Source organism: Channa argus, chromosome 4 (genome assembly GCF_033026475.1).
Source record: "Channa argus isolate prfri chromosome 4, Channa argus male v1.0, whole genome shotgun sequence".
Lineage (NCBI taxonomy): Eukaryota > Metazoa > Chordata > Actinopteri > Anabantiformes > Channidae > Channa > Channa argus.
In genome coordinates, this window is record NC_090200.1 from 26982696 (window position 1) to 27001382 (window position 18687).

Consider the following 18687-nt stretch of genomic DNA (forward strand, 5'->3'; position numbering starts at 1 on the left):
CACCTATATTAAAGTATTTCTCTGCTTTTAGCTGAAAAACTCCTTCAGATGACGTCACCCAGAGGAAAGTTTCATCATTAGTTCAGATGATGTCATCTGGGGGAGCGAGTTTATCGTGATTACAAACTTCATAGTGTGAGCAACAAGATAACATAATCTGAACTGAAGGTTCCTCCAAGTTATGTCATCTGGCGGCATTTTCAGCTGGAAGTAGAGAGATATTTTGATATAGAAAAGTTCAATGGCATTAATGTACATGCACTACCCAAACTAGAACCAAAAGAAGCAAGTTCAAAATCAGTGAAGGCATCCTTTAATCTATAGGGAAGTTACTTCTTTATTATAGTAGGCAAAACAAAACAACCTTCTTGCACAGCCACAAATGTAAAAGTGTTACAGCACTGGTTGTAGTTAATTAATGTTTTACTTATTTCAGATGGAAAAGCTCACATGTCAAGACCGCCTCCCTGCCTACACAACTAACCTTGTCATGATGCTATTAATGGTAAGAAGCATCTCTCAAGATTGTAGAATTACTAGTCACTTTCCATCCCAAGCGTCCTTTTTGTAATTCTGTTTGTAATTCTGCAAACCTTTTCGTCATCAGATTGGTGTTACATTTGCTATTGTGTTCGGTGTGATTCTCTACCGGATCTCCACCAAAGCTGCTCTTCACATGAGCTCCAATCCAACCACAAGGAACCACGTTCAACTGACGGTTAAAACCACTGCAGCGATTATCAACCTGGTCGTCATTCTCATACTGGATGAAGTGTACGGAGCTGTGGCACGGTGGCTCACTGTGTTGGGTAAGTTAGGTCTGGTGCAGATTTGTGCAAATGAAAAGTACTGGGATGTGTGAATAAAAATAATTGAAAGATCAGTTGAAGACCACTATCCACAAACTCAAAGTGCTAGGTGATATATTTAAATTTCACTGTATCTGGATGTAATAAACTCACATTTAAATGCATTGTTTGACAATTAAATGCAACAATATTTTGATTGCCTTTTTTAACCAGATTCAATTAATTCTCAACATTTGTAAATAAATAGAATTACCAAAAAAAAAAAAAAAAAAAAAAACATTGGATAAGTAAATTAACCTGTTACAGGAATTGGCCAATCTTTTTCAAACACATTTTCTCCTTTTTGAGTGATTTTCCACAATTAAAGATGTATTTTATCTAATAATATTTTGTCAACACAGACCCATTGAAAACTTAGGAATAAATAAACATAAAACTACACTGTAGTTGCATTTTCTATCAATCAATTTTTATTATATAGTGTCTACTTCATATCTATATGTTAATATCAACGAGCCCCAGCCTCAGCAGCCAGTGGCACAAATCAGTGCATCAGCAAAAACTAACATAAGGGAAGTGTCAGTATTGTTTTCCTCAATCCCAATCTGAGTCCTCACACTAGATACGTACTTGTTAAGTTTGGATGTTTGGACAGTGCTATTGTCCTTAAACTGAATCTTATCTACAATGTTTCACTGTGGACATTGTCATTTAGACGTTAGACATCAACCAGCCTGAGTAGTATACCTGTAACCAGTGGTTGAATTAAAATCCCACATAATAACAATAATAAATACAACAAAAAAAATAATAATCAGAAGAGAAAAGATAACTGTAAAAGGCAGACTGTCTAAACTTCTTTCTATTTATCTAGGACACTATTGGAATGGCATTTACTTCCATAATTTAGCTTTAAAGTTAAATTAAACCCAGCTTTAGTGTTTCCCTACATTGGATTCTTTGGAAAATTCACTCATTATTCTAATTATAGTAATGGGCAAATACCATATTGATATATCACAGTCTTAATGCTATGTGTTGCTTTGTAAGATGTGTTATCCAGACTTACAGTGGCTTAGAATAACTGAACAGATAGTTCAAGTTGACTGATCTGAGCTGCATTATGGTGGAGATGATGCGTAATGACTTAACAACTTAAAGTCTGTGAAAGTCCTGTGAAAGACTGCAGGCTTACACAGTTTGGTCAAACAGACAACCCCAGAAAGAATCCTAGTTGTTTCAATCTGTCCATCACCATAAACAGTTATTGTGGAGGTCAGCCGACATTTCATCATGTCTTCCTTTTTGTCCTGACATACAGTATGAATTTGTGTGTAAGTTCTTGCATACAGCGGTACTGTAAATGCCTTTCAACACTGTCAAGTCAGTTAGTTTGCATCAGGTAGACTCAGAGCCGGCTCTAACCATTTTGCTGCCCTAGGCGAGATTATGGTTTGGCGTGCCCCTACCCCACCACTCCAAACATTAATGGACAGAACTTGAAGGTTTAATTATTGATTAAACACACCAACCCACTAAAAAGACCTTTACATGACATAAAATAATATACTTATATACTTAAATAACAATAAAAATGATTACATAAAATAACATAAATAAAACCAGAGTTCCTGTTCAGGTTTTGTGCAAATATTCAGACAGTCCTTACAGCTGTGCAATATAATATAAAAACAAAACGCAAAAGTTAGTCCCACTTAACTTAAAGTCAGTCCCACTGACAGGAATTTTTTTTTTTTCCTTTTGTTCACGTCTATTTTTCTATTTTTTTTTGTTAATTATTTTATTTTCAAGACAGAGCAAAAGAATACGGCTCCAGTCGGGGCTGAAAATTATTACTATTATTAAATTTTGCAGCAGCACACCCTCCAGCAGGTGGGACCCTAGGCGACCACCTAATTGGCCTATGCCTAGAGCCAACTCTGGGTGGACTCCTGTCAAGGTCCAGAAAAACCTCTTGAAAATTTTAAGCAGGACACACCCGACCTCGGTTTGGGGTCTGGAAAGGGTTTGAATAAATTGAGAGATTTCAGATTTTTGTAACACATTGGCTAATACTTCCAGAAATATATTTTAACTGACATTATGTGTTAGTAGGAACCAGCTGCAATTTTTTTCACTATTGAACTAGAACTAGTACAGTAAAAAAGGCAAAAAGTAAAGAGGTGTAGACAATTTCCAAAGCAACTGTTCATTACATCCTGTATTTTCCACTTGTAGAGGTCCCTAAAACAGACAAGAGTTTTGAGGAAAGACTCATCTTCAAGACCTTCATTCTCAAGTTTTTCAATGCTTTTACACCCATCATCTACATTGCTTTCTTCAGGGGAAGGTTAGAAACATCATTGCATTGTATCTGTAATTTTAGTGCATTCATTTTTTTGTCTCTGATTCTAACATTTCAATAAGTCTGAAAGGTTGTAACATATAAAATACTTTATATCTGGTCTTAACTCTTTACTTCAACTTGTCCCCTAGACTGGTAGGCAGACCAGGCAGCTACCTGTATGTGTTTGAATCGTACAGAATGGAAGAGGTGAGTGTTACTTGCTTGTACAAATTATTTAACAGATTCATTTTAATCATTTTACCATTTAGTACATTTTAGTAAAAACTAATCAAATTAGATAAAAGAGAATTAAAAATACAAGTGCAAAAATGTTAAATTGTTTTAATATCAATGTCTATATGCCAGTGAAATTTTTGTTAAATGCATTATTTACTTTACAATTACATGATTTTGACCTCTGTTTTTATGAATGCTGCAACATTGTGTAAGTGCACCACTACCTGTGTATCGGGCAGTCCCAAACATATTTCATGTCAAACCATATCCAGGACAGCAAGGGTTCACTTAGATAAAGATGCAATTAGCAAGAATACATTATCATAAATTATAGTGCTCGGGTGCTTTGCTTTAAATTGATTCCATATGTCGTTGCCTGATTTCATCATTACAGTGTGCTGATGGAGGCTGTCTGATGGAGCTTTGCATCCAGCTGAGCATCACCATGTTGGGAAAGCAGCTAATTCAGAACAACCTTTTTGAGATTGGAATACCGTAAGTAAACATTTATTGAAATGTAAACTTTTCATTACACAGTGTCGTAATGAAGTATAAAAATAGAATGAAAACTGTCATTACAAAGGGGAGAGTACAGGGAAGGATGTTGTAGGACCAACATCAGTGCACTATAAGATATTTAAGTTTAACAAAATACAATAATGCTCATTGCAGTAAATATAAAATACAATAAATATACAAGTTAAAGTAAAGAGAACAAGGAATATAATAAATGGACAAATTTAAAAGAAACAATTTTGCAAGGTGGAATTGTGGAATTGTGCAATGATAGCTTTAGAACCTTGGAGATGCACAGTGCACATTGTATTAAAGCACATAATAAGGACTCCTTGCCTTTGGTTATGTGGACATGGGGGCCCAGGGGAAAAAGCTGTTGGCTGTCTAGTGGTGTGAGACTTGATTGACCTGAAGCCCTTTCTAGAGGGCAGCAGATCAAACAGGTGGTGAGTGGCATATGAAGGGTCCCCAGTGATGCAGTGGGATCTGGATATGTCATCCAGGGAGGGCAGAGGGCAGTGTTAGTAACCCTCTGCAGAGCCTTTATGTCCTCCGCTGTGGAGCCTGTACACCACACAACCAGACCATATGTTGATATGATCTCCACAGAGGAGTGATAGAAGGCCAGAAGCAGCTTTTTGTCCAAATTAATCTTGCTGAGGACCCACAGGAAGTGAATATCTTAATGTGAAATAATCTTTCAGCAATCACTGTTAACAACAAAGGTTTTAATACTAAGCATGATGCTTTACATTCATGCTCATCTAACCTGTTGACCCATGGCACAATGCTTCTTTCTCTATTTCTGTGCAATTTTAGATATTATTACATTTCCAGTTTAATAATAATGATCAGATTCATTGTCTAAACAAAAGCATACTGTATACACTAGCATTTCATTTTCATGAGATGGAAATGGCCAATGTGTCATTTATACAGTATATGTGTTATGTTGGGCCACTGGTAACAGGTGGTTGTGTGGTGGGGAGGTCTTAGCCCGTTTTGATGTTCAATATTTGACTGTAATTAAGTAACTTTTAGAAGAGCAGCCTGCATAAATGTTCTGAGAGACAAACTCTTTATTAGGGGTGGGACGACGCACCTACATTATCAATTACAAACACACATCAATTTATGAAATGTCATGTGTTCACCACAACAAGCTTGTTGGTTAATCTAATAATAATATAATAATAATAATAATAATAATAATAATAATATAAAATTGCAAATTAATTGTTATGTTATTATATTATGTTAAAATATTAGATATTAATTGAAAAATAAAAATGTTTTTTACCTACAGACTGCATAATTCAAATTTCTTGGATACATTTTCTATGTGTGTGTGTGTGTCCCTTAAGCAAGCTGAAGAAGCTGATTCGATACATTCGGTCAGAACGCGGTGCTTATAAAGAAGAAGAGAGACAGAAGAAGCTGCAGAGATATGAAACCGACCACTTCCTGGAACCATTTGCCGGATTAACACCTGAATACATGGAAATGAGTCAGTACACAAACGTGATACTCATACACACACACATACACACACACACACACACACACCCACACACTACTACTAAATAAAAATAGAAACACAAGTCTCACTCAGTATGATTTCATGTGGTCTTTAACCTTTTGATTGTGTTTGATACATATCTTTTGTAAATAAACACCAACAGAATGAATAGAAGACCACCCAAGAGTCATTCAAGCTCCAATCAGTGTCTTTAGAAGACACCTAATTAATACAGTACACAGACGTTTGGTTAAATAGATGTATGTGACTATCCATCACTGAATACTACTGAATAACTAAACTGGGCAAATGCAGATTGATAGAAATATGTATGCACAGTCTATGTTCAACAGTTATAGAATAGTGAATACATATGTTACTATAAACACAGTCCTAATCTCTTGTGGAAGGAAACACGCACAAGTACTGGGATGTTGCATATCCTTACTTCTGCCTTCTCCAATAGTTATCGAACCTATTTTTTTTAAATAACAAAGAGGTAAAATTCTACAGGCTCTCCCCAGTATTTTAGGATTACAACTGATTGACCTGATTCTTAAATCTGCAATAAAAAACCTGTAGGAATTAAGCTTGCTGTGGCACCATCTGATAGAAGATACTATTGTGGCTTTAAGACAGAGTCCATCAGTGATATTGGAGGGAAGAGGGAACAAATTATGTTTCTAATGTAAATAAAAAAAGTACATCATCTAAAAACACCTTACTTCTTGTTGAGCTTCATAACATTGAGCTTCCTGGATAACCTGTACCACAAAGTGTTTTAGCGTGCAGTCTGTCAGGAGCAATAAAGTAACATACTGCAAAAACAAATTTTAATTATTAATGAAAGTTAAAAAATATATTGTAAATAGATGCTGGAATATTATAAGGGCTTTATTGTTTAGTATTTTTTCTATTCTGTCTAATAATAAGGAAAGTTTATTGAATGTATGAGAGATTCACAAAGAATAATAAAATGATTAGCATCAGACTGTTTATGCAAAGAGGACAGAGAGGTTTAGCTACTACAGCACCTGACATGCATTAATATCAGATACTGTCATCTTAAAATAATGGTCATTATAGGTAATTATTTGATTTTTTTGACAAAAGAGATTATTTTGCTTAATTCTTACTCTATATTTGATTCAGTTTTTTCAGTTTTTTTTTTACTTGAAAATAAAACTTGGACTATAAAAAATTGTTCTGTCTTCCTGTGTTTGCAGTTATCCAGTTTGGTTTTGTTACGTTGTTTGTGGCGTCCTTCCCTCTGGCTCCACTCTTTGCTCTGCTCAACAACATCATTGAAATAAGACTTGATGCCAAGAAATTTGTGACTGAGTTGCGAAGACCAGTGGCAGCAAGAGCCAAAGACATTGGTGGGTTTTGTTCATCATCATATAGCTCTCATGAAAAGGCATAACAAGCATCAGGAAAAGCAATACAGTGAGATATTGGAGACAAGTTGTTGCTGTAAATGCTCCTGTAAAGGTACAAGACAACATTTTCTTTTGCTGCAGAAAAAGAAAATCAGTCTTGTTTCTGAACTCTAGTAGTTGATACCTTTTGTTATGTCTGCAGGTATATGGTACAACATCCTAAGAGGTGTGGCAAAAGTGGCTGTCATCATCAATGTAAGTGATTTGAATATCAGGTGAATTCTAAACATTTTTCTGCCTTTCGCATACCTGAAATGGGTAACAAGGATATTTACCATAAATTGATGGGAATTCCCCAGAAAGCTGGAATGCCAAACTTTCATTATACTCATAGACATACAGTAAAACTTCATTAGAACTGTATAATATTTTGTAAAAAAAAAAATATATAAAATAACAGAAGAATAAATGTATTTTCATTTTGTGGCATTTGTCAGATTTTAGTAGTTTCAAGTTAGAGCTTACTGTGTAATATTATACTGTGTTTGCCCTATAAATAGCAGGACTAATATCTAGATAAATACATTATTTTCTCTAATTCCCTTATTCTTCTTAGTTGCTTGTTCCTGTCTCATTCATGCACAACCTCTTGGCTGTTGCTTCGTCTCTCGTTCTCTTAAGGTCTATGCAGTTTCCACTTTTGCTCTCAGATCTTTCTTAAACAGATTATTATAATTTTTTTTGTCATCTAGTTGTAAAGCCCACAATTAGGTAACTTGTTATTTACCAAGAATAACATTAAGTAACTTCCAATTTTCTTAAACAAATCAAAAAAAAAAAGAAAAAATTGAGATGAAAGACTGAACAATTGATCATATCTTTTAGGTGTGAAATCAGAAGGTCCCCATTATCTTTCCCAGGGCAACGTGTTTCATTTAAATGGAAAGTAGGATGTCATATTTGAGTAGACCACTGGATCATATTTCATTCAGTGCTTTTATTCATGGCCCCAATGCTTCTTGTTAAATTTAATACAGAATACATTTTCATCCATTAATGTCTATAGTGTTCATCTTTGCTTCATTTAAGTTCATGTTATTACAAAGTTATGTTTTAAGAAGTTGGACACAGTTTTTATAGAAAAGAATCACACCCCTTAGAAGTTTTTTTTTTGTAAAATATGGAATCATGGTTGATTTAAAAAGACTCTTTTATATGAAACTGAAAACTGATGTCTACACAGTAATCTAAAATATTAACACATATAAAACTAAAATATTCACCCCCTTTTATAAATATCCAAAACATGCTGCCAACCCAACAAGGACTTAATCTGAGGGACAAAGTGGAGAGTTTTAAAAAGGGCATGGTAATCACCGGACCTTAACCAAAAAAAAAATCGAATTTACATAAACTGACCGACTTAACCATATTTGAGCTGATACACCATAGATTTCCTTTATAATAAGATTCTATGATGAAAATGTCTTTTATGCTTTACAAATACTGTAATCAGACAACATTACAACTTCTGCTAATAAATTGTTGTGGGGTGTGGGACATTTTTTTATTTTTTGTTTTTAAATGTTACATTTTATGTCCCATTTACTATGTAAAACTCACATTAATCATATGTTTGACCACAGTGCATGAAATATTGCATGGCTCTAATTTGCTTCCTTCATATCATGCACAAATGCATTTTCTAAACAACCAGGTAAATAAGATTTTAATTGAAGCAACCAGACACAAATTCATGTTTACTAAAACACTGTACGGTGCCACTATCTGTCACAAAATATCTCATCTACTATACTATATTTACTATAAAGTTTTGTCAGAGCTTTCAGAACATTTCCTGGTCTTCAACAGTGAAAAGAACCAACACTTGAAGAAGAACTTTGGTTATTTTTGAAATTTTTAATTTTTCAGATTTTTCTTGCTTTTGTCAGCAGAGAGTTTTGAGTGTTGAGTAGTGTTGTAACTAGCCACACTTTTAAACCACACATTATAATTTAAACAGCGTTCTCCACACTTCATGGGATGACCCTGAAGTAAAGACTCTAAAAAGTGGCTGAAAGCTCTAAAATCTTTGACAAACACTTAGCTGGACATCTGAGTGCATGTTCAAGTCTAACAATAGTTTAATTTGTTTAACACTAATACTATTCCCTCATTTCCTTGCACCATTTTGTAACATGAGTGGTTGTCTGGTGGATGTCACATGTTAATTTTGTGAGAATCACAGGCATTACATGAAGTCTGATCTGATGGCAGTGTATTGCTTTGTACAGATGCCTGCACTTCTTTGTTTTAAAAGTAAGGACCACTGGGTTAAATGAGACAGATGACTTGTTCAGTGAAGAATAAAAGGCATGTGTAGCGACAGGAATGATGTTATAAAGGTGGAACAGGGAGATGTCTGTGGTGTAGAACCACAGTTGGAATGGGACAGCTGCTATGGTGCAATAAACATAGGTAGCATGGGCTGCCCTGATTATATGGCAATTTGGTAATGTGTTACCACGCCTGGAATAGGGAGACCGGGGCACCATTCTGTAGCCAGACCTGGGAGGGGAGCTTGTCATAGAGTGCTTGGTGGCCAGACCTTTACCCGTGGGGTCTGGTCAGGCACAGGCTGAAGAAATGACATGGAGCCAACACCCTGTGGGCCCAGGTATAGGAGTAAGTAAAGTGTACCTAATGAATTGGCCATTGTGTTTTGTCTGCCCATGCACAACTATTGTGTTTAGATTTGGTGCAGATCAGTGATTCTCAACATCTGGTCGCTGGAGTACAACACAAATAAAGCAGTGACTAATAATTTACAAAACTAATATAAAACTACGACCTCAATTGCTAAAAGGTTTCTGAATGCAATGATTTCATCAACGCATATTTTATTCTTAATAGAACATAAACAACATACTGTATCAGATGTTAAAACTGAGAAATGTTCAGGGAAAATTTCATGGAAAAGCTCCTTTTATACCTAATCATGTTACTGACTTGTTAAAGTAATTAGTTCCATCCATTTGTTTTTAATTTGTGGCAATTACTGTTGCAGCTCAGGTGTTGTTGCACCTCTTCCAACTTTTTTGAGATGTGTTGCTGCCATAAAATTCAAAATGAGCTAATATTTTCCATGAAATGATAAAATTCCTCAGTTCCAACATCTGAAGTTCTATTTAGTTCTATTGTGAATAAAAGATGGATTGATGAGATTTACACATTCGCACATTGTGTTTTTATTCATGTTTAACATCTTCCCAACTTTTTTGGAATTGGGGTTGTAGAAAAAGCTCTAAATTTTTGACCATTTATTTTAACCTTTTTATTGCTCCTTGTAAAAGAGGCAGCGAGAGAGACCGAATGTGTGTCTCTGTCCTTTACCCAAAAGAAGCCATGGCTCTGACAGGTTTTGGTGTACCATCTGTAAAACTGGCTAAAAAATAGACAAAGCTTCTGTATGATGCCAACACTTCATCTCCCTTTGAAACCATGGCTGCCACCTTGTAGTGTTGTGCTTAAAAAAACCTGAATGTAATTTTGGCCTGTTTAGTGTTCAAGCATCTGTTTTAGTTTGATGTTATTGGTTAAACAGTTTTTGGTTTGAGTGAAGTCAATTGCAGAAAAACACAGTGTCTCTCTGTATTTAGTTCCTATGTTGATATGCAATATGCCTTTATATTTATTGCAAAGTTTAAATCACACCCACTTAAGGTTCTTATGTATGAATTGAACAGAAAGGAAAGTGCTGCTCTATGTTTGCAGGTTTTCTCTCCAGTCCTATTCCACCTGTATGCATGTGGCTCTTATGACTCTCCCATTAATGCCACGTGACCATAAATCTGTCACCACTGTTTACTGTTACAGTCCTCACTGTCTTGCTTACACATAGAATATGAAAGATTTATGTACATTATTCTAACTCCCATTTTTGTCCTCACCCCCACCCTACTACCATCTCCCCAACCACAATTCCTAGGCATTTGTCATCTCCTTCACGTCTGACTTCATACCTAGGATGGTCTACCAGTATATGTACAGCCCTGATGGCTCCATGCATGGATTTGTGAACCATACGCTGTCCTATTTTAATGTCAGCCACTTCCAGGATGGCAAAGAAACCATGGATCCACTGCACCTTGGCTACCGTGTAGAGATTTGCAGGTGGGATATAATTTAAGTTGACAGTTTTATGATAAAACCATGTTTAGTGTTGCTGGTGTCCACAAATTAATTGCCTTGTCATATTTAATATTTACTAGTTGTTGAACTACAGGTCAAATGTAGCCATTGAAAGGGTCATGGTTTTTGTGTGCGGTATGTCCGTGGTACCTTACTGGTGGCGTTCCATTGGGAATGCAGTGTGTTTAATTCAGGTAAAGGGTCATTAAATCCAAACTGCAGTTGTGGCATCGCATAGTATCGTCATCATCCCCAGTCCAGTCTATGGATGCATTAACGACTTCTTTGTGAAAACTAGTTTGTCATAACCCTCTGTTTATGTTGACTTTCTCAGATGTTGTGACGAACATAAGATTTCCTATAGATTGTCTCTGTCTCTTTAATTTGGGTCATGATGAGATTAAATTACTGTTTCATGTTCAGTCTCCTAAAAGGTGCCTAAACAACTAAACTGCAAAATAATTTGAAGGGAACATGTCTTTAATGAATGAATGGATACACTTACCTACAGACATGTGAATGCTACTTTTTGCAAATGTATGTAATTTCACTACATCACTACAAGATTGAGGACTTTTTGCTTGTCCCTTCAGGGGTCGCCACAATGGAACTTGTTCCACACACTGATTTGGCATGTGTTTTTAAGCCGGATGCCCTTTCTGCCGCAACTCTCTTATTTTTGTTCGGGCTTGGGGCCGGCACCAAGGTTCCCCTTGGTGGCTGGGTGGGGCTACACATGGTGGGGAGGGATTTGAACCTTCTGCGTTCTGCATCCGAACCCAATACACTACCACTGAGCCACTAGGCCCCTCTTAGTTTCCAACCACTACAATTACTACAAAAAATTGAAATACACTTCCAATGAACGAACAGCAATGTCCATAAAAATCTTCATGACATGAAAATGTCATGAAAATGACTTTTCAGAAGATGAATTTTTTTCCAACAAATCAGAGACACATTGGTCACACCTTTCAGCTTAGTATGGAATCTCCAGCTAGAAACAGGACATGTGTCACAATTAAAAACTATATATTTTTAAATATATATTTTTATGTGTAAAGGTACAAAGACTACAGAGAGCCTCCCTGGTCAGACACTCCATATGAGATCTCCAAGGAATTCTGGGCCGTGCTGGCTGTCCGACTGGCTTTTGTCATTGTCTTCCAGGTAAGGTGATACATGCAGGAAAACAGGAAATAGATTGTTGGTGTGTGTGTGTGTGCGAACCTGCACAGCAAATGCAACTGAGTGAATTGAACTTGAATTGAAGGCTCACAGTGACCCTTTTCCATTTCTCTCCACTAGAATGTTGTGATGCTGATGAGTGACATTGTGGACTGGCTAATTCCAGACATCCCTAAAGACATCAGCCTCCAGATCCACAAGGAGAAGATTCTCTTGGTAGACGTCTTCATGAAAGAAGAGCAGGGCAAGATCCAAGTCTTTGAGAACAAGGGCTCTATGGGGGACAAGGAAAACTGCAGCAGGAGCAACAATAACAACAGCAGCACACTTGCTCACCCACGGTCTGGACTTCATACTAACAGCACCAAAAGCCTCTAATGCTCATAGTGATCATTTTTATTTAGCTCAGTCTTAGTAAGCAAGTGGAAGCTTGCTAGCTGCCTGCTTACTCAGGCAAACCTAAACTCTATGTTCTTGTTCAGAACATTCCAACAATCCGGAGAGCAGCTGTGTGAGATGTGAGGAAAGTCCAGGTGGAGCCAAATATGTTGCAATGTGTGTGTCGAGGGATTTGAGACCGTACCTCTACTGTTGGTGTATGCAGTGGACATGTACAGGAATCTAAAATAGTGCACAAACATTTAAGAATAATAATTTGATTAGTGTGTGTAAGATTTATACTCTATGTAAGTGGATTTTTTTTCGTGCAGCCTGCTTAATAAAACTGAGAGCATGTTAGATGGATCACTTCTTGTTATAAATTATAAAACAAACAGAGCAAAGCTCATCACTTCAAGCTCTGTTTTTCTGATTATGTGTTTTTAACACTTTATGTAACCAGGACAGAGAAAAGAATGTAAGAAGAAATCACTGACATTTTTAATATATCTACAGGTGGCAGATCAGGTGGATTCAAAAAAATTATAGAAACATACACAACCAAAATGCAGAACTAGTGCATTGTCAAACCCCAATGAAAGCAAAATTCACTATGTAGTTTAAAATCGTGGTCAACCTGCTTTTCCACAGTTCCTCCAGATGACATCATCTGAACTCCTAATGATGGAAAAACTCCACCGGGTGATGTCATCTGGAGGTTTTTTTTTTTTTTTAGCTAGAGGCGAAATAGAGAATAGCAAGAAGAGTAATATTTTAATATAGGTAAGTCAGAGTAAGTTTTGAAAGCATTAATGTACATTTACACACTAAAGCCATAGAAAGCAAGTTAAAAATATTAAAATCGCCTATGAATGTACATATAGTATGTAATGCTGAACACAACGATGGTCATCATGGAATCTAATTGCACATTTTTTGTAGAAAGATGAATTCAAAAGTTCCATTATTAACACAGTGCTGTGGCAGAGGAACACGTCAATGCGTCTTTTAATTTCTTTGTGTCTCTGTGTATGTTGGAGGATGCATACCTCAATGTAGTCCATGAGCCCAAATGCACAATTTCCTAATAGGGGCATCTTTCTTTTATTTTTGTGGGTTAAAAAAAAAATGCTGACCCAATATGAATGAACTTACTGTACTGGTATTTCTATATTTTTGGTACAAATGGAGACTGCATGGGTATGTACTGCATCCAGGAAATAGCAGTATGCTGCAAGTCCAACATGGCAAATGTTCAAGCTCCCTTCAGCAAACCTGGCTTTTCTGTGTTACCAAATTAATGCCTGCTGTAAATGGAAGCACTTAGGGTTTTTGTAAAATGAATTTTTGCAAAACTGAGTTTTTACAAATTGAAGTACACACATGGTTAAAGAAACACTCCACACACACAACTTGTTCAGCTTCATATCTGGCTCCATGCTACTGTTCAGAGAATACATGCTGGTGATGTCACAGCAGGGACACATATTGATGAAGAAACTAAGCAGAATGTGCTACAGAGCTGTTTAGTGTGATTTAAACAAGGCAGTTTCCTTTTTTCATGTAATAAATAATTAAAACTGTATTTCATTATTGCAAGTGTAATGCCATTTGCTATTTTCTAATACACTGCCTTATCGAGCTGTAAACTAAAGCTTTGTATTAGTACTGAAGTACTGATACTACATGATTTGCCTGCCAGCAGCCTGCCTACCTGTAGCAGAGGTTTTTTTTTTTAAATCTGAAACTGTAACCATTTCTTAACTCCGTAGTAATGCCTCAAGCTATACAGCATTTTCATTGATTTTAATTATGATATTGCCTATACTTCATCATCATTATTATCTTTCAGTCGCAATAAAGGGGTAATTTATAAACTTATAAAAGGTAAATTATTATTTAACATTTGTATGTTACAGACTATTGTGACAAAGGTTTAGGATTTCTGAAGTGTTTACAGCAGCCACAGAAGTTGGACATATCACATTAAGGGTTGATGAATATGTGTGAAAGTAGGATTGTCACAGTATTTCTGAATTAAACTTTTTGCTTTAAAAACTCTACTCTGTGAACATGTGAAAGAATTATTCCAAGGTTTTGGAAATTTCTTGGGTTGCTGGGTGGAGAAAATGCAGTGTGACAACTATTTGACCTACCATTGTTATCATCATCATGAAAATGTCTTAAGTATTTCATGAAAATAGAATCCTATTAAAGATTCTCAGTTACATCATTTATTTTAGAATGACAGAGACCAAAATATTAAAAATAGTCAGTTTAATGTGCTTGTATGAAAATTAAGTCAATCAGTCATATTTAAACTAATTATATATATTACAAAAGGGAGTTTTCAAGCTGTGGGAAAAGTGTGCTGGATTTTGGAAGTTGCAGCTCTTTGGTCTTCTGCCAATGAGTACATATGTGTGCAGTCTGTCAAGCTTTGGTTGGATGACATGGGGGAATTATGGAATATGTTCTTACATATTTGACTGATCACAGAATATTACATCTTAACTCGATTAGATTACTGAGTAAGTAACAGTCTTTTCAGTTATAACAGTTCTCATCTGTAAGTGCAAATTTGAGTAAACCTGCAAACCTTAATGAAATTTTTGGTAAATAATTTTTTGTGTATAAATAATGTTTGAACATTGTGTATTTAGATGTCAAAACACCTTGTGACACCCTGTGTACTGTACCATTTTTTTTTTTTTTTTTTTTTTTTTGTGATAGAAAACAATCTTGGCAATACTTTAGTCATAATTTCCAGCATCATTCTACATATTTGATGTTTGTACCCCACAGGTCTGTATAAAAAATATTCTTGACACAATACTGCCCACACAGACGTTTAAACAAAACTGCCATGATAAAATACGGCAGCACTTTTAGATCAGCCCAAAACAACTAGTGACACCACTACTCATAAGTCTGGCATTACCTTTATCAGGTTCAAAGCTCTTACTTACATTCAGACACTCACTGACATAGAGGTCAACTCTGCACCTCCCTACCTGAATACTTTAATCTAGGTTAACAAGCTACTGTGCTCTGACTGGTACCTAATGATCACTACACAACAAAGCAAAGCGAGAGCTTTCTTCTTCATTCTCAGAGTATGTGTGCAGGTCCTTCTGTGCCCACAAACTGCTACTTGCGTGGAAGACCTATATTAAGCAACCAGAATTTAGCACATTCCTGTTTGTGTTTTCATATTTTAAACAGACTCTAAATTCTATTTCAGATATTGGGGTTTGATCTTGATAAATTCCCCACTTGTTGTGACAGAATGTCAGTTGGAGTTAGGGTAGAGCAAGACTCTTCTCAATATTTACCCATTCTAGAAACACATCCCAATCCTCCCAGTGGTATACCTTGGATACTTAAAAAAAAAAAAGATAAAGTTACTTAAGTCAATCCTAAATTTGTGTATGCATTCTTCTTTGTCATTTTAAGCCTAAGACTTTTTACACTCCCATGGAAATGTATTTTTGATTGATTTATCATATTGTCTAAAAAACATTGTTTGGTATGTTCAAAGGAAGCATCATATAACGATAATAAAATTGTGATTTGTTATTGTCTAACATTCATGAAACAAAAAAAAAAAAAACGCTGAAAAATTCCAACAGCTGTGTTTTATTTTTGGTATTTCAATAATTCATACACACACATGATTTACTTGATATAAACGGTAAGACATAATATAAAGAGAATGTAAACAGAAGACTGGCCTCTTGATCACTTATATCCACTGATTATATTAACACGATAAATGCTTATGGCTCTTCTAATCCTACACCAGCATTTCAGTTCCACTGTATCATCTGCAGTACAGGGACCTACTTCTTGAATAGGGTGTGGATTGTTCTTGTGCTCGTAGCCGTGGTCAGGCTGACGGATTCCTGATTAACAAAGGACACTCTTAGTAAAAAAGTAATGTACATCTAAAAGCTTTACAATAGTATTTTACATTGAGTACAATCCAGCTGCTCTTACTTGTGTTTGTGATTTTTCAGAATCAGTTTACCGAATGGCGACTGAGGATTTACACATTTTTCCTTATCTGTAGTTGTTGTAACACTGGGGGAGAAGAAGGAGTCATGTTAGACAGACGCATAAGAATTCAGAATGATATTTTTGGTGAAGTTGGGTTAATGCAGCTCATTTACTCACATGATTTCTGTATGTGGACAGAAGGTACTTGGGAGGTGTATGACTGGATTTCCCTTGATTTGCTGTCGGCTCACCCTTCCGATATAACTGTTCAAACACTTGCACTTACTTGACCCGCTGGCTGGCAATCCTGTGGAGAGAAAAGACCCAGTCTTATTTCATCCTCATCATATTTAAAGGCAGTGTTTTTTCTTGGTAGTGCTACACAATGTTTATCAGTTTACATTATGTCATTATGTTTTTCACAACACAAAAAACAGGATATGGTATGGGACACAAGCGATACAAGACAGGGCACAGTCGTGTGTGGTTGTGGTTTGTATAGGTGTGTGTCTGTCTGTGTGTGTGTGTGTGGGTGTGTGTATGATACTGAATGTTGCTGTGCACTCGGTGGAAGAGAGAGGAAGTGGAGTGAGAGGTGTGAGAGGTGAGTTAAAGAGCAGGTAGTGATGAGTAGAATGAAAAGAAAGGAAGAACAAGATACAGGGAGTTAAATGTAAAATTTCTTATGCAGCAGCATAGATTCTGGCTCCATTGTGGAGCTCCAGGCCTGACCAATTGTGTAAGGTGTGCTCAGCTCTCCATTCACAACCTCAAATGAAATAAAACAGATCACGATCACAAAGAAGTTGCTAAGTTTTCACTTTACCTTGTGCACAGAGGACAAGCAGGCAGGTGAGAAAGGTAATGACTGGAACTGTCTTCATGATTGTTGCTGTAGGTTCTTGCAGGTTCTTGCTTAAGTCAGGCTGAATCTTCCTACAGGTTCAGCTCCTTATGGGTTTCTCTCTTTTATACACTCAGCAACACCCACACAAGTCTACTGCACAACATGACACAGTGGTTTCACTTGCCAGTATGACTTTTACTTTCTCTGACACTTCTTCTTTCTTCCAATAAGCATGTTTCTCAGAAAAGGACCTGTCCAAGAAGCTTTGGCTTAGAGACTCATTTCAGATTTTATAATACATAAAGTAAAAAAAAAAGTCTGAAACAACACATTCAAATAAAACTTGTGTATCATCGAGGAACAGAGCATTAAGCCTCCAGTAATATGATGTAACTGTAGTCTAGGATGTTTTTATCAATGGTGGCAAACATAATGTTCAATGTCTATTTTGGTAGTTTCTTTTGGAAGTTTGCTCTGTTAAGGTTCCTTAAATAATAAACAGGGAATCTGAATATTTATGTTCAGTGTTACTGATCTGGTCAGCCAGTTGTCAAAGTCAAGGTAAACTTAATCATCCCCATGGGCAACCAGATAACCACACACATATCAATACGGTCCAAAATTAAAACATTATAAAAATATCCCAAACAGGGTGAGGTTCAAGGAGTCATAATGCTTTTCAGAAAGGGCATTCAAAGCTCTTTCAAACCTTCAAGTTCATAAAGGTCAGTGCCAGCAATTTTACTGAACAACCTAATTTTTTTATTTTTCTGACTATATAAAACACAAATAAAAAAATTTAATAACAGTAGTATCCATTTTAAAACTATTTCATTCTTAAAAATACATACACTGGTAAGCCTTTGAACACACAGACTCAATGATACTATAAAATGTAAGTTTTTCATCAATTATTGTCCCTAAATATTTACAGTTGCACCACCTTAACAGCTCGACCATAGATGCTAACAGGAGAAGCAGGTGGAGGTGAAATTTTTGACAAATTTATGTTGAGAAATGAACGTCTGTACCATTCCCTAAAATCATCCACCACTGGGCCAAAATCACTAGTGATGTCACCAAGAAGCGACACTATTACTAAATGATCTGCAAACTTAATTATGTCTGACCTCATAGTGAGACTGACAGTCATTAGTGTATAACACGAACAAAATTATTGAGAGGACACATTCCTGAAGGGAGCCAGTGGAATGCGTTATAGTGCCCCGCTCCCACACATTTGAGACGAAATGTACTTTATGACCAGGAGGAATTCA

General features: G+C 36.1%; 2 protein-coding genes across 4 annotated transcripts in view; one reads left to right on the forward strand and one right to left on the reverse strand.

Moving 5' to 3' along the window:
* Window positions 1-16109, forward strand: part of LOC137126101 (anoctamin-1-like) — a 39312-nt gene extending 23203 nt beyond the window's left edge. For 2 of the 3 annotated variants that reach the window (XM_067502536.1, XM_067502537.1), the window contains 11 exons: window positions 437-505; window positions 608-809; window positions 3048-3159; window positions 3306-3363; window positions 3788-3888; window positions 5274-5416; window positions 6655-6807; window positions 7010-7062; window positions 10796-10980; window positions 12063-12168; window positions 12307-16109. In XM_067502536.1, the coding sequence (XP_067358637.1) occupies window positions 437-505; window positions 608-809; window positions 3048-3159; window positions 3306-3363; window positions 3788-3888; window positions 5274-5416; window positions 6655-6807; window positions 7010-7062; window positions 10796-10980; window positions 12063-12168; window positions 12307-12564 (1440 nt within the window). In that variant the 3' untranslated portion in view covers window positions 12565-16109. Of the gene's footprint in view, window positions 1-436; window positions 506-607; window positions 810-3047; window positions 3160-3305; window positions 3364-3787; window positions 3889-5273; window positions 5417-6654; window positions 6920-7009; window positions 7063-10795; window positions 10981-12062; window positions 12169-12306 lie in introns of those variants that run through there. The other variant, XR_010914283.1, reaches the window with a different exon arrangement.
* A 78-nt stretch (window positions 16110-16187) lies between these two features.
* Window positions 16188-17529, reverse strand: LOC137126102 (C-X-C motif chemokine 10-like). Its single transcript, XM_067502538.1, has 4 exons — window positions 17390-17529; window positions 16741-16870; window positions 16564-16647; window positions 16188-16469 (listed from the first exon to the last, which is right to left on the reverse strand). Exons 1-4 carry the CDS (start codon window positions 17445-17447, stop codon window positions 16454-16456), a joined length of 288 nt encoding a protein of 95 aa, XP_067358639.1. The 5' UTR covers window positions 17448-17529; the 3' UTR covers window positions 16188-16453.
* Between the last annotated feature and the right edge of the window lie 1158 nt (window positions 17530-18687).

Bases quoted from the DNA above. Each gene is read 5' to 3' on its own strand.
- LOC137126102 (XM_067502538.1), bottom strand. From the start codon at position 17,447: ATGAAGACAGTTCCAGTCATTACCTTTCTCACCTGCCTGCTTGTCCTC. The intron at 16,871-17,389 runs GTAAAGTGAAAA...TTCTCTCCACAG, and splicing joins GCTTGTCCTCTGTGCACAAG to GATTGCCAGCCAGCGGGTCA. The intron at 16,648-16,740 runs GTGAGTAAATGA...CTTCTCCCCCAG, and splicing joins TGTCCACATACAGAAATCAT to TGTTACAACAACTACAGATA.